General features: G+C 40.2%; 2 protein-coding genes across 8 annotated transcripts in view; one reads left to right on the plus strand and one right to left on the minus strand.

Moving 5' to 3' along the window:
• Positions 1-3,075: 3,075 nt before the first annotated feature.
• Positions 3,076-9,834, minus strand: PIGW (phosphatidylinositol glycan anchor biosynthesis class W). Of its 5 annotated transcripts, none has more exons than XM_034434589.2 (3): positions 9,558-9,834; positions 8,774-8,864; positions 3,076-5,382 (listed from the first exon to the last, which is right to left on the minus strand). In XM_034434589.2, the coding sequence occupies exon 3, from the start codon at positions 5,370-5,372 to the stop codon at positions 3,861-3,863; it is 1,512 nt and encodes a 503-aa protein (XP_034290480.2). In that variant the 5' UTR covers positions 5,373-5,382; positions 8,774-8,864; positions 9,558-9,834; the 3' UTR covers positions 3,076-3,860. The 5 variants fall into 5 exon arrangements, 4 of the variants coding, with proteins under 4 accessions (XP_034290480.2, XP_087746085.1, XP_087746093.1 ...); XM_087889959.1 differs by having other exon boundaries at positions 8,774-8,861; positions 9,558-9,798; XM_087889967.1 differs by having other exon boundaries at positions 9,588-9,729.
• Positions 9,835-10,648: 814 nt separating this feature from the next.
• Positions 10,649-13,264, plus strand: part of MYO19 (myosin XIX) — a 45,719-nt gene continuing 43,103 nt past the window's right edge. Inside the window, exon 1 of one of the 3 annotated variants that reach the window (XR_015733130.1) lies at positions 10,649-11,053. Coding sequence is in view for 1 of the 3 variants with exons in the window: in XM_034434584.3 (XP_034290475.2) it covers positions 11,045-11,053 (9 nt within the window). In the remaining 2 variants the exon portion in view is untranslated. The remainder of the gene's footprint in view (positions 11,054-13,264) is intronic. The other 2 variants (XM_034434584.3, XM_034434586.2) reach the window with 2 other exon arrangements.

The following is a 13,264-nucleotide window of genomic DNA, read 5'->3' on the forward strand; positions in this document are numbered from 1 at the left end:
GGCGAAATTGCGCTTTGGGCAACGTTCCTGAAGAATTTTCCCCCTCATGCATTTTAAATAGGAACTGGTCCTTACGCTTCGTTGGACGCTTCTTTTAAACCGTTTTTGGTCTCCCTTATACAAAAAAAAATTATGAGGCGACTTTGCCCTCCGAAATATACATGTAGTCCTCGATTTACTACCACAATGGAACCTGAAATTTCTGTTGCTAATTGAAACATTTGTGAAGTGAACTTTGCCCCACTTTATGAACTTTCTTGCCACAGTTAAGTGAATCACTGCGGTTATTAAGAATAGAATAGAATTTTTTTATTGGCCAAGTGTGAATGGACGCACAAGGAATTTGTCTTGGTGCATATGCTCTCAATGTACATAAAAGAAATATACATTCATCAAGAATCATAAGGTACAACACGGTACAAATAAGCAATTATTAAGGTAGTAAAACGGTAGTTAAGTGAATCTGGCTTCCCCATTAACTTTACTTGGGGGGGGGGGATGTGCCAGGACACTGCAACAGTCACAAATGAGTCCTTGCCAACTGAATTTTATTTATTAGTTTGTCAAACATGTACAAGATAGTGGGTATGAATATGAACATGGACATGAACGTGGGAAATAAATACAATTTTGTTCATGTGATCATGGTGTTGGAAGGAAAATCCATCTGGTTCAGTTTCAAGCTGGGAGAAATGCTGGAAACAACATGGAGGCTGATTGGAAAGAAAGGTTCATTTATTGCTGAACAGAACCACCAGAGTTTGTGGTTCTAAGTCAGCTGAACAATTAGCTAGACGAGTGTCAGGATTTTTATACAGGTCTTGAAATGCTGCCGAGGTGTCTGTGTGCAAACTCTTATCTCCTTAAGTGCTGGCATCTACTGTGGGCTATTAAGGTGGGGGGGGCTGCTTTCTGCCTCTAAAAATATATTTCTCTTTTAGGGAAATACAATATTCTGCCTTTTTTAGTATTTCCCCAAATATTTCATTGGGAGGGGGGGCTTCCCACAATGGGGATGCTGCAACAGATGTGTGAAAAATGGTCATTAAGTCCTTTTTTCAGTACTGCTGTAATTTTGAATAATCACTAAGCAAACTTGTAAGTTGAGGACTACCTGTACATTAATAATATTTGAAAGAAGATATCCATATTTTAATGGCTTAACATATACCTATGTTCACCCCAAAACGGGTTATCAATATTTAATTAATTAATTAATTGATTAAATTTATATACCGCCCTACTCCTGAAGGACTCAGGGTGGTGAACAGCCAAAAATAAAACACATAGATTACAAAATTTAAAAGACAATATAAAACCACATTAGATAATTTGGCCCGGGACAAATTAAAACACCCCCAATACTTAAGACAAATTTAAAATTTACAATTTAAAAAGTTAAAAGGGAAAAGATAGGCCAGGCCGGCCTGATGAAATAAAAAAGTCTTGAGGGCGTGGCGGAAGGTGCGTAGATCCGGGATCCTCTGTATCTCCGGGGGGGGGGGGGGAGCTCATTCCAGATAGCAGGTGCCCCCACAGAGAAAGCTCTCCCCCTGGGGGCCACTAGTTGACATTGTTTGGCCAATAGCACCTGGAGGAGCCCCTCTCTATGAGACGTAATGGCCGGTGAGAGGCTACTGGTGGCAGCAGGCAGCAGATATAAAACAAGGTATATATCTTCTTTCCCCTATAGCTAAGGTATAATGTATGCCTGCTTTCCCCCCAAAAGTATGCCTTATGAATGTTTAAATGGAGGGATAATATATAACTTGCTTTCCCCACACCAAATATATTTTAAAGAAGGTACAACGTAAACCTGCTTTGCCCCCCAAAATACATCATAAATATTTAAAAGAAGCTTGGAGATGCACAATGCCGAATCTGGAGCCTTTTCTTGCAATCGACTGAGAAATGGCACAGCAATAGAACAGAAAAAAATACCTGTTCCAGACAGGTGTCCGGCAGAAGATAATAAACCTGAATCTGAAATCAAAATGGAACGCTGCTTCTACAATTCAAGGTCATACTGACAGCAAATTGGATACCAGCACTCAGGTAAAACTGAAGGGTTTAATCATTTACGTCCATTTGGAAAGAAAGGTCATCTTATGATCTTTATCCATCGTTACAGGTAATCCTCGACTCAAGACCACATTTCAGCCCAAAATTTCTATTGTTAAGAAAGAGGATTGTTAAGTGAGTTTTGCTTCGTTTTACAACTTTTCTTGCCACAGTTGTTAAGTGAATCTGACTTCCGCACTGACTGCTTGTCAGAAGGTTACATGACCCCAGGATACTACAACTGTCATGAGTCAGTTGCCAAGTGTCTGAACTTTGATGACATAACCATGGGGATGCTGCAACAGTATTAAGTGTGAATAAAGGGCATGTCACTTTTTTTAGTGCTGTTATAACTTTGAATGATCACTAAACAAACAGTTGTAAGTCGAGGACTACCTGTATATTATTGCATTCACAATATGGATCAACTTGGCATTAAGCAACTATAGGGTTGAGGTTCTGCTAACAAAACTTGGCTTGTACCTGGACTGCTAGTTAGTACCTAGCTTCTAGCCTGCCCAGTATTTTGCCATTCCATTTGTCACTCCAGGGGTTGTGACAACCCCCTCGCTAGGCTCTTCATCTAGCATTTTAGCATCATAAATAAATTGGAAGTGGCATATAACAATGTAAAGCATAATTTTATTTAGAAAAGAAAAATAGCCAAGGGCTGCGGGCCAAAAGTATTTGAAAATTATTTCACCTGTCTCAAAAGTATCAGTATCTCTGGGAGCGATGGGGAGAATTGCAAATAATAGTGAAAAGAATTTTTTGTGTTGTCATGAAAGATCCTTTGTATGTGCATTGTAACATTGCATACATGTATGAAAGGGACTGACCTTATGGAGTGACCTCTGGTTCTTCATGTCCCTTTATTTCTAGTGATTATTAGATACCACAGTCATGAATGGTTGGAAGTCAAGGATGTTAAGTCCACATTTTCTCATTGTGTTTGGCAAGTTTCAGTTGCATAAACACTGGTACTTTTAAATAAATTGTGTTTCAGAACAAATACAACAAATGGCTTACTTTATTGCATGGCCTTGAAAATGGAACATTATTGCATAATGACTTTCGTTGGGCATAGCTCCACTGAGGTTATGAGCTCAGAAACGAGAACTTTATTTTCTATATTATGTCACGTTTGTTTTTCTCCAATGAATAGTAAATTACAACTGCTAATGTATGTAGCAGTTGATCCATTTCCAGAAACCTAAGTAGAATGGCCGCCTTTAATTTTTATACTTTGATTTACCTTCCGTATTCTCAATTGAGGGCCCAAAACTAGCCTAAATATATACGTCAGTTGGGCTAAGTAGAAATAGCAGGTGTAAGAAACCTTCAAGCCACACCTGATCCTCCAGCACTGATATTCAATTGTATCATTGAAATATATATTTTTCTAAAATAAGAATCAAAACAGGTATCTTTGTTTTTATCAATTTTATCCTTTAACCCCCTACAAAAAAAATTGTCCCAATCCACTTGAGTGATAATGGTTTTTATGTTTCATAATGTTACAAAAGTTTGTAAACATATATTATTGACAAGACGTTTTCTCTTGTTTAAAATAATTCCGTTCCATTTTCCAAAAATCGGAAATGGGCTATTAAATATCCCAGTTAAAAATATATATACCATCTTATGCATATATATCGCAAACCTAAGGAAAAACACCCAAGGCTTTATATTTCATAAAGGCATTGCAGCTTTTATCATTTTTATTGGCAATATTTTTGTGCCTTCAAGTCAATGTTCATACCTGGGAACTGCCTAGATATGTCCTGCAGCTTTGTAAATTACCACCATTTTAAAACTATATTTTTTGCTTGTAACATATACATAACTAAACAGTTTGTAAACATATACAAATGCAGAATTAACATGGCAGAGAGTGTGCTGCTGTGCACTGTATCAACATGCATATTTACAAGACCAGTTAAAACATTGGCTAGCAAAAAATGCAGAAGCTGGTTTTTGTTCACAGCATTGATCATGCACATACTCTGAGATTCGTTTTTTCTGTGCCGAAATTCCAAATCAGATTTTTTATATGTTGATGAGTGTAGAACATTCCAACTACTAGGAATATCGGCCCCACCCACAACAAGCTTTGTGAATATGAGAATGAGATCAACCACTAAAAAAGAACTAAATGCAATCAAGCAGCTAGCAATGATCCATATACAAAAAGAAAGATTTGCCATTCGTCGGGACACGGTGTCAATGTACATCTGAGCAACGAAGAGACATATAAAAAGGAGGAAAATGGCCTGTAAAAAGTAGCAGATTATTTTAAGCCATCCTCTTGCTGTTGTTCTTTTTCCTAACAAATATAAACCTACTTGCACACTAGCCATGTAGATAGCAAGGTAACCAATGACAGAAAATATGCCCTCTCTGTTGGCATTTAGAAAACCAGTCCTTGAATCTTGCCCATTGCTTCCATGCAAAATAAACATTTTCAGAGGTGTAATCTCAAGAAAGCATTCATAAACCACAGCTAACATTACTGCGACTATCCAGGCTTTGTGCACGGGGAATACAGTCAGAAGGAGCGATGCACCCATTCGTATAGCAGCTAAAGTGAAGAAAAAGTTCCAGTGCACACCATACTCAGTGACATGCTCATAATAGTCAGCTGCTTTAACACTCATTAGTCGTCCAAAGCCAAGGAGTAGGAGAGGCCATACGGTCAACAACTGCCTTGTGAAATAAAAGAATTTGTTTTGGGACGCACCAGGTTTCAACCGAACTTCTGGACAAACCACACCATTTCCAAAAACAAATATTCCAACTCCCAAATCCATCAGCCCGGTCCCATAAGACTCCGTTTTGGCATACCTCCGGGGATACTGTGGGAAGTCTACAGCCAGGATGTTAATGGATGTCCATAAATTGATAAACACTCGAAGCGAGGTTATGGCGGGAATGTATTCTGGGTCCAAGTTGGTTCTCAGAAAATCATCTAAGATTTGCTTAAGATTTACTTGGGCATAATTTGTCCGTTTAGTATAAATGACAAAAATCAAGCCTGTGCAGAGTGCCATAATGGAGAGGATCACAAAAGGGAGTGTGGAAGCTAAAATTGTACAGGAAAGTACTAGAGGGACGATTAAAACAGTGAAGTCTAGAAAAAAATTGCCATATATTGAGCATAAAGGTCTTCTGTTATGGAGAAAATACAAAATTAGGAGCAGTCCTCTGGTGAGAACACATAATGGTGCAAGAGGTAAGCTAACAGAAATTTCAAGTAATGTCGTTCCATTTAGGTTACTTAGAAAAGCTTCTTTTACCAGCTGCTGTGACATTTCTCAGCCTCTGCAAAGTTACATTTAAAACAAAAATCAGAATGGCAAGACAATTAAAACAAGAATCAAAAGCAAACATCTGGGTTTACTTCAAGATAGATTCCCACCTTTCAGAGACTTCTTTCCAATTTCTCAATGTACAATAGAGGATTTATTGGACAAAAGAATGGACAATACATTTCTTTTGGGAACAGTTGATGAAAGATACCAGTTAGCAATAATATATTATCTCCCCAGCTAATCCTTGTCTTATGATTGTAATGAACCCCAGAATTATGACTGTAAGTCATGCTAGCCATTAAGGAGCTCATCACGTGACTGTGCCCAATTTTATTACTTTTTTTGCTCTGGTTAAGCAAATGTGACAGTCATAAAGTGAACTATGTGGTTATGAACATTAAACAAATCCACTGTCCGCAATGGGCATTTTTGCCAGAGACACCAGTTTCCAGCCTGAAAGTTGTAAATTGCAGCCATAAATGCAATCATGCAGAGTGGCCATTTGAATTTCAAATCCTGGTTTGTAAATACCTTTTAGGGAGGTTGTCGTAAGTGAATGGTTGCAAGCTGACAATTATCTGTAAAGCAAAGCTTGTGCCCTTGTTTATTTTCAATTTGGAATCCCTTGACAAAAGGTGAATCCATAATAATAATAATAATAATAATAATAATAATAATAATAATAATAATAATAATAATAATAATAATAATCCTTAGGTTGGCTTTCTCCACGCGAACATATACCAGATAGAGGAACAACTCACAGAATCCCCAACAAGTAGTCGTTCCCAACATATCTGGAAGATCACAGCTTTGAAAAGATACTGTAGAATTATAACCATTTGGTAAGAACTGAGGTAGAAAATAGCTTCTAGTGACATACCCAAGCCCATTTTTCCACCATATCCAAATCATTCTATTTTAATCAACTAATGGCTTTCAACAACCCAAACTAGGACATGCAGTTACAATGTCATCATGCAGAATGTAGCATTGCTTGTTGTCCCTGCTCACTCCCTCTACTTTATGGAGACACCTATGCTGGGAATTAAAGTTGGATTTTGTCATCCCAGTCATCTTATTTTAACATGTCCATAAATGACGTCATAACTTGAGACACTTAGGAGATGAGAGATCATGTGGTCTTTAGCTACTACTCAGGTAGCCCACCATGTATATTATATTGTACATCTCCACCCCGGACCGACCACCCCAATGATGCCCTTGAAGTGATGTCCCGGTGCCTGGAGGCTGTATGGATCTGGATGGGGAGAAACAGACTCAGGCTCAACCCATCCAAGACCGAGTGGCTGTGGTTTCCGACATCCCGATATAGTCAGTTGGTGCCATCACTGACTATTGGGGGCGAGTCGTTGGCCCCCACGGAGAGGGTCCGCAACTTGGGTGTCCTCCTGGACTCACAGCTGTCTTTAGAAGGGCATCTGACGGCTGTGGCCGGGAGGGCATTTTATCAGGTTCGCCTGATTCGCCAGTTGCGTCCCTTTCTGGATCGGGACTCGTTAAATACGGTCACTCATGCCCTCGTCACTTCCCGCCTGGACTACTGCAATGCTCTCTACATGGGGCTCCCCTTGAGGAGCACCCGAAGGCTCCAGCTGGTCCAGAATGCGGCTGCGCGAGTGGTTATGGGAGCGACATGGCGCTCCCATGTGACCCCCCCTCCTGCGCGAGCTGCACTGGCTCCTGGTGGTCTTCCGGGTGCACTTCAAGGTTTTGGTTACCACCTTTAGAGCGTTCCATGGCCTAGGACCGGGGTATCTACGAGACCGCCTTCTGCCACCAGTAGCCTCTCACCGACCAGTACGCTCCCATAGAGAGGGACTTCTTAGGGTGCCGTAGGTCAAACAGTGTCAACTGGCGGCCCCCAGGGGGAGAGCCTTCTCTGTGGGAGCACCTGCCATCTGGAACAAGCTCCCCCCGGAGATACGGAGGATCACTGATCTGCGCGCTTTCCGCCGTGCCCTCAAAACACTCCTATTCCAGCAGGCTGGCCTGGCCTAATCTCTTTTTTGAATTGTTTTTAAATTTTTTAAATTTTAAATTTGTCTTATAAAATTGGGGTTTTTAAATTTTGTTTTCTGGGCCAAATTATTTAATTGTATTTTAATGATTTTTTAACATATGTATTATATGTATTTTATCTTTTGGCTGTTCACTGCCCTTAGTCCTTCGGGAGTAGGGTGGTATATAAATTCAAATAATAATAATAATAATAATAATAATAATAATAATAATAATAATATCATCCTCTCAGCTGACATCTATTAGATTGGGATGGTATGCAAAACTTGCACTGTGTAAGGCATTTCAAGCACTGAACCATCTTCAACAACTCACCAAACTTCAGATGTGACTAAATGCAACGTGAGTGTGTTTTTTTCTGGCAGTCCACTGACCCACTGATGGGTCACTTTCTAAAGTTGTCTCTAATAGCCTCCAGATTGGTTGGGTTTCAATTCTCAGAATTCTTCAGCAGGGCCATTTTTAAAAAACTTTTGAGGGTTAAAGTCCACATATTTTGAGAAGACTGTCTAGGACAATGATGGCTAAGCTTTTTGCCTTCGCGTGCCAAAAGCGGAGGGAGCGTGGGGGGTCATGCGTGTGCGCGCCCACACCCATAATTCAATGCTTGAATTTTGGCACGCGATGGCACAGTGGGCCCAGTAGGCCCGTTTTTTGCTCTCCCCAGGCTCCAGAGCCTTTCTAGGAGCCTGGGGAGGGTGAAAACAACCTTCCCCACTCCCTGGAGGACCTCCAGAAGCTGGAAACGGCCCATTTGCCAACTTCCGGTGAGACCGGAAGGCCCATTTTTCACTCTCCCCAGGCTCCAGAGCCTTTCTAGGAGCCCGGGGAAGGCAAAAACGGCCTTCCCCACCCCTCCGGAGGCCAGAAACAGCCTGTTTCCCGACGTCTGGTGGGCCCGAAGTCCCAAAAATCCGTTGGCGCTGAGCTAGGGCAACGCTTGCATGCCCATGTACATGGCTCCATATGCCACCTGTGGCATGCGTGCCATAGATTCGCCATCACCGGTCTAGGAGGAGCCAAGGGAACAGCACTCACTCATCCTCCTTTCTGCCCAGGGTTGCTGAGCTGAAGGGTTTTCTCCAGCCACATAAACAATTTTGGGAAGCAGATGAGAAAGATTTGTGTAAGATGATATATTCTGACCAAAGATATTGTGATCCAGAAATGACCACCACAATTTACACAGAAAAACAATAGCCCTTCAGTTAATAAAGCTAACCCCCTTTTCCTTCTCATTTTCCATTCATCCCTTGGTGCATTTCTACTCATTACTTCTCCATATAACTCCTGGAAAATACTGTATGAGAAAGGTAAAGCAGAAGTCTAACAAAGAAATGTAATAAAAAAATAAGTACTTTGCATAAGCAGATAATTCAAGGAAGATTCATCACTGTTCTCAGCATGTTTTTTTCTGGCTAGCAGATTCCTTAGAAATTCCTCAGTCTGCTGAAAAACAAAATAGTTATTCTTTGAAATCTACAAATTCAAAGAAATATTGCTATGCATTCTGATTGACAAGGCATGTTGAACATAACAAAACATTGCAGTACAAAATGTAAAGTGTTGCTTTAGGGTTCCAGTAAACACATTCGGTTTTACTCTATTCCATTTCTATTCTGTTTATTCCCAAACTGATCTAGAGTGCTGAAATGTTAATCTCTTTTTTGGGTTCATTAGTAAATATGAAATTTGGAGTTTTGGTTTTTCTCCCATAAGGAAGGGGCAGAGAATGATTAAAATGTCAATGCACAGAATATTTATGCGATTTGTAAACTAATTGTGAACACATTTCTTTGAACTATTGACAATAAAAATATTTTAAAAACAGTAAAATCAAACAAGCAATTAAGTATTCAATCAGATACCAGCACTGCTCAGTTGTGACAAGAATCACAGAAAATTTAAAGTATTTAAAATTAATTTCCTTTTAACAGGAACAGTTAAAATAATTAAATTTAAAATTCAAACCAAATCCCCTTGGAAGCTTCTCCCCAGGCAGCGAATGACTCTGGAACCATCCCTTCTGAAGCAATTAAATAAATACGAGCTTACAAATATCCCCAAATTTTGAATATTAATTCAGTCAGGCTGGGAGACGGCAACAGGAAGAGAGAAAAGTTTAAAATCCAGTTGAATTACCCATTTCTTTGCATTTTTTCAAATATTCACCCGGAAATGCTTTGAAAGAATAACCTATATGAGTCACCAGGGAGACCAACTCCTTAAAAAAAAAGTAAACGACTTGAGTTGGTTAAATGAGAATATTGCCTCCACAAGATGACGCAGCTTAGAGAGAAGAATTGCCCTTTCAAAAGAATATTGTGTTTGAAAGCCTGGGATACAGTTTCTTCTTTGGCTTCCGCTGCGGACTATTTTAAACTTCCTGCTGTTACAGCACCGTACATACACAAAAAGTAAAGAAGGAATCAGTTTCCTAGCGACATTTTCATCAGCGATTATCCTCCTAAATCGAACTGCCTGATTCACCACGCCGTTTGAGCAATGAATGCTCGTTTGCTATTAAAAGTGCAGAGGACTACAATGATACGCAAATTTATGTTCTGATATGTATGTGAATTCCTTCGAGTCCATCAAATCGGAGCCTTACTGAATCTTAAAGTGAACTCAGACATAGATAAGATCAGTCACTGAAATAAGGTCCCGTTTACAAGAGGTTTATTCTAGGCTTGTAACTTCGACCCAAGCTTCTAAATCCATTTTTTTTTTTTTGCACAGAGAAAGTTATTTTTTTATCCCAAATAGGAAAAATGCCTTTCCACTGACATTTATAAAATTTCGAGCAATTTGGGCTAATGGGACCTACAGAAACCACGGCTTTGGTACTTATCCTAACCAGGATAGCCGCCTCCCTCCTGCCCTTCCTTTAAACTCTGAAACAATCCAAGACCGACGAATCCTGCGCTTGGCGTCTCCACCCGTTTAGAAGCGATTCCTCCAGATTACAGGCGTTGAGTGACATCTTCCCTTTCCGTAAACGGAATCCCTTCAAGTAGAAAGCTAGCCCTTTAGCGACCCTTTTAAGCCAGCTGTTTTATTCGAAGGACCGCGCGCGCACATCCTTGCAATATAAAGAATTGCAGGCAAAAATCGACGAAACATTTTGCTCCTTTGGCGAAAACGCAGGACCGCGTGCGGCAGTCGCAAAGCATTCGAGCACGTGATACCACTCCGGCTCAGCTCTTTCCACGGGCCACGTGTTGCATTTTCCCAGGGGTTGCGTCTTTCGGGGAAGTTTAAACTTTTGCCGAGTCCAGGACTTTCCCACCCCGACTTCCTCGCAGGAAAACGCACACCAGACTTGCAAGAGCCCTCCGCCACCCTCCTTTTGCTAATCTTTCCTCCCCAGAAAAAACGCACGGGGCTTTTGGGCTGCGCATCCCGCCGGCGGGACGCTCAATCCCGGGAGCCAAGCCTTTTGGTGATTCAAATTCGGCAGCCTCCGCCTCTTGCTCCTGCCCCGCCCTTGCCTGGACTGGGACTGGGACCAGTAGGGAGCGACCTCAGCCTTCCTTCCCCGGTTGTTGTTAGAGGACATTTCCTTCGGCTTCCCCAGGACCACCACGAAACTCCGATTCTAGCTTTATCCGCTTTCCATACCTATCTATATGCGGCGGGTGAGTCCGATTGGGCAATACTTCGCTCTGTTTTCTCTTACACCCCCCTCCCCCCGCAATCTCCATAGCTAAACCAGAGCACTGATTAATTTCCTCTGCCCCCTTAATATGCCCTCAAATCTTGAGAAATAAAAGATGTAAAAAGAGCAAGAGTTCGGCTGCGCATGTACGGAGTTCCTTCTTGCTTCCCAGGCCGAAGCTAAACCGTGGGAGGGGAGAAATCTTGGCAGAAGCAGTGTTTTGTTGGAAAAAGTAGTTGCCAGATTGTGTAAGAGAAGAGACAGCTAAGAGGCCCGGCTTTCCTTTAATTCCAACATTTGCAAAAATAATAATAATTTTGTAGCAAGTTATCCAATAGTAACAATATGTTATTCTTTTTTTTAAAAAATAACAGGTAAGGGCCCTTTTATAGGAAATGAATATAGGTCTGTCAGTACAATACATTCAAGTTGATCCTAGCTTTCAAACCATATTGGCTTAACTGTGGCTCACACGATACACATAAAAAATAAAATTGTCTTTTGGTGTAGTGTGTTGGTGAGCCAACCTGAGTATATGTTTGTACACAAACCTTTACGGTCAAAACTGCTGGAATTTAAATACCAAATTTTAAATTCATCGATGTCCAAAATAAGCTAATTCATTCACAAAATAGTTCCGATGGGTCTGCCTGATAGTTCTTTTGATGAGTACAATGCCATAACTCAATGGAACTTTTTATACCCAAGGATAATCTACCTCCAGCATGTGAAAAACTGAAATATCCTGCTTGGTCAGCTGTTGGTAAAATTTTTAAAGTTACAAAGCCAGAGAAAAGTGGCTTTTTAAAAAAAATATGAAATGTTTATATGAAAAGTCCCATAGATTTCAATAGGACTTTCTTACATTAAAGATTAAGGCTTAATGAAAAAGATGAAGGCAACTGGGGAATTTTTAAGGCTGTTTGAGATTGTTACCTATTTAAAAGTTTGGCATAACAGGTGAAATGTGGAAATCTTGACGAAACCTTGTTTATGGCTACACATGGTATATGAACCCAATTAAATATATTGTGTTCTATAAATCATGACCATAGCCTCATATTTGCTATCTGGAATGCTCCCGCTAAAAATCTGGGACAAAACTCTTCTAACCTCAATCAACTTGTGTTGCCAATTCTGGGCTGGGTTGTTTGACAATGGGACCCCAACATCTTACTCAAATCCAGACCTTGTCTCCATTTCCCTTAGCAACTGGTGGTTTTCTCTACTTATCTTTTTCTTCCTTGATGAATATCCAGTGGGCAAATTTGGCCTAAGGCTAAGACTAATCTTTAAAAGAATTATTCTTGTGTTTATGTTTTTAATTGGAATTTGTGCTACAATGCTGTAGTAGTCTTCTGTGGCCATCAGCTTCTCAATAGATCCATCAAAAGGAAGGGATTTTTTTTCAATCAAAGAGCTTCTACCCAGTGTTTATACTGCAATTCCACTAAGTCTTATTCATGGGGGCTCCCAGAAATATTGTGTCCCCTAAATGAAGTTCTAATCTGAGGCAGGAAAAAAAGAGGGCAAGCATTAAGAATTAAAAGGTTTCTTCTGATTCAAGAAGATTGTTTTTATATCCTTAAATCCTGAATTTTGCATGTGTGTTTTGTTTTAAACCAGTTTGGGGTGAGGTCGGAGAAGAAAACTTGTTTACAGCCCTTTGTATGGATTGTAGGTTATTTGAAGGACAGATAAAATTCACAAAAAGCCATAGTATATAACAATAGATCTTCACTGTTAAGGCTAGAGTAGCTTTATTGTTATAAACAGTACAGCAGCTTGTTCTTCTTGACTGTGAGGGTTTAGCTTGATTTAAATTAAATTATAAAATCAGAAGCCAGTGCGTGTTGTCTTGATTCATTCCCAAGCCAATACTTGAGGTCAATGCTAATCCCTTTCTTTGCACTGTCTGGGTCGGCAAGAGGCAAAGCGTGGCCGTATTTGCATATGGAATAAAGGAAACAGATTCTGGTAATCAAAAATTGCCATGGTAAACCCTAAGGCAGAGTCTATTAACTGCATTGGTTGGCTTTTCAAAACCCAGAAAGTAAAAATTATTCTTAATATGATTGATAAATTCAGCCACTGTGATTTGTACAGTAGATCTTCCCTGTACCTTAGTGATTTATTCCATAAATCTGTATAAACCATGGTTCCTTTTAAGGCTGATCGGCTATGCTTGATA

Source organism: Pantherophis guttatus, chromosome 1, assembly GCF_059756535.1.
Source record: "Pantherophis guttatus breed Tessera chromosome 1, ASM5975653v1, whole genome shotgun sequence".
Taxonomy (NCBI): domain Eukaryota; kingdom Metazoa; phylum Chordata; class Lepidosauria; order Squamata; family Colubridae; genus Pantherophis; species Pantherophis guttatus.

Excerpts from the sequence above, each read along its gene's own strand:
- PIGW (XM_034434589.2), bottom strand. The coding sequence starts at position 5,372 with ATGTCACAGCAGCTGGTAAAAGAAGCTTTTCTAAGTAACCTAAATGGA.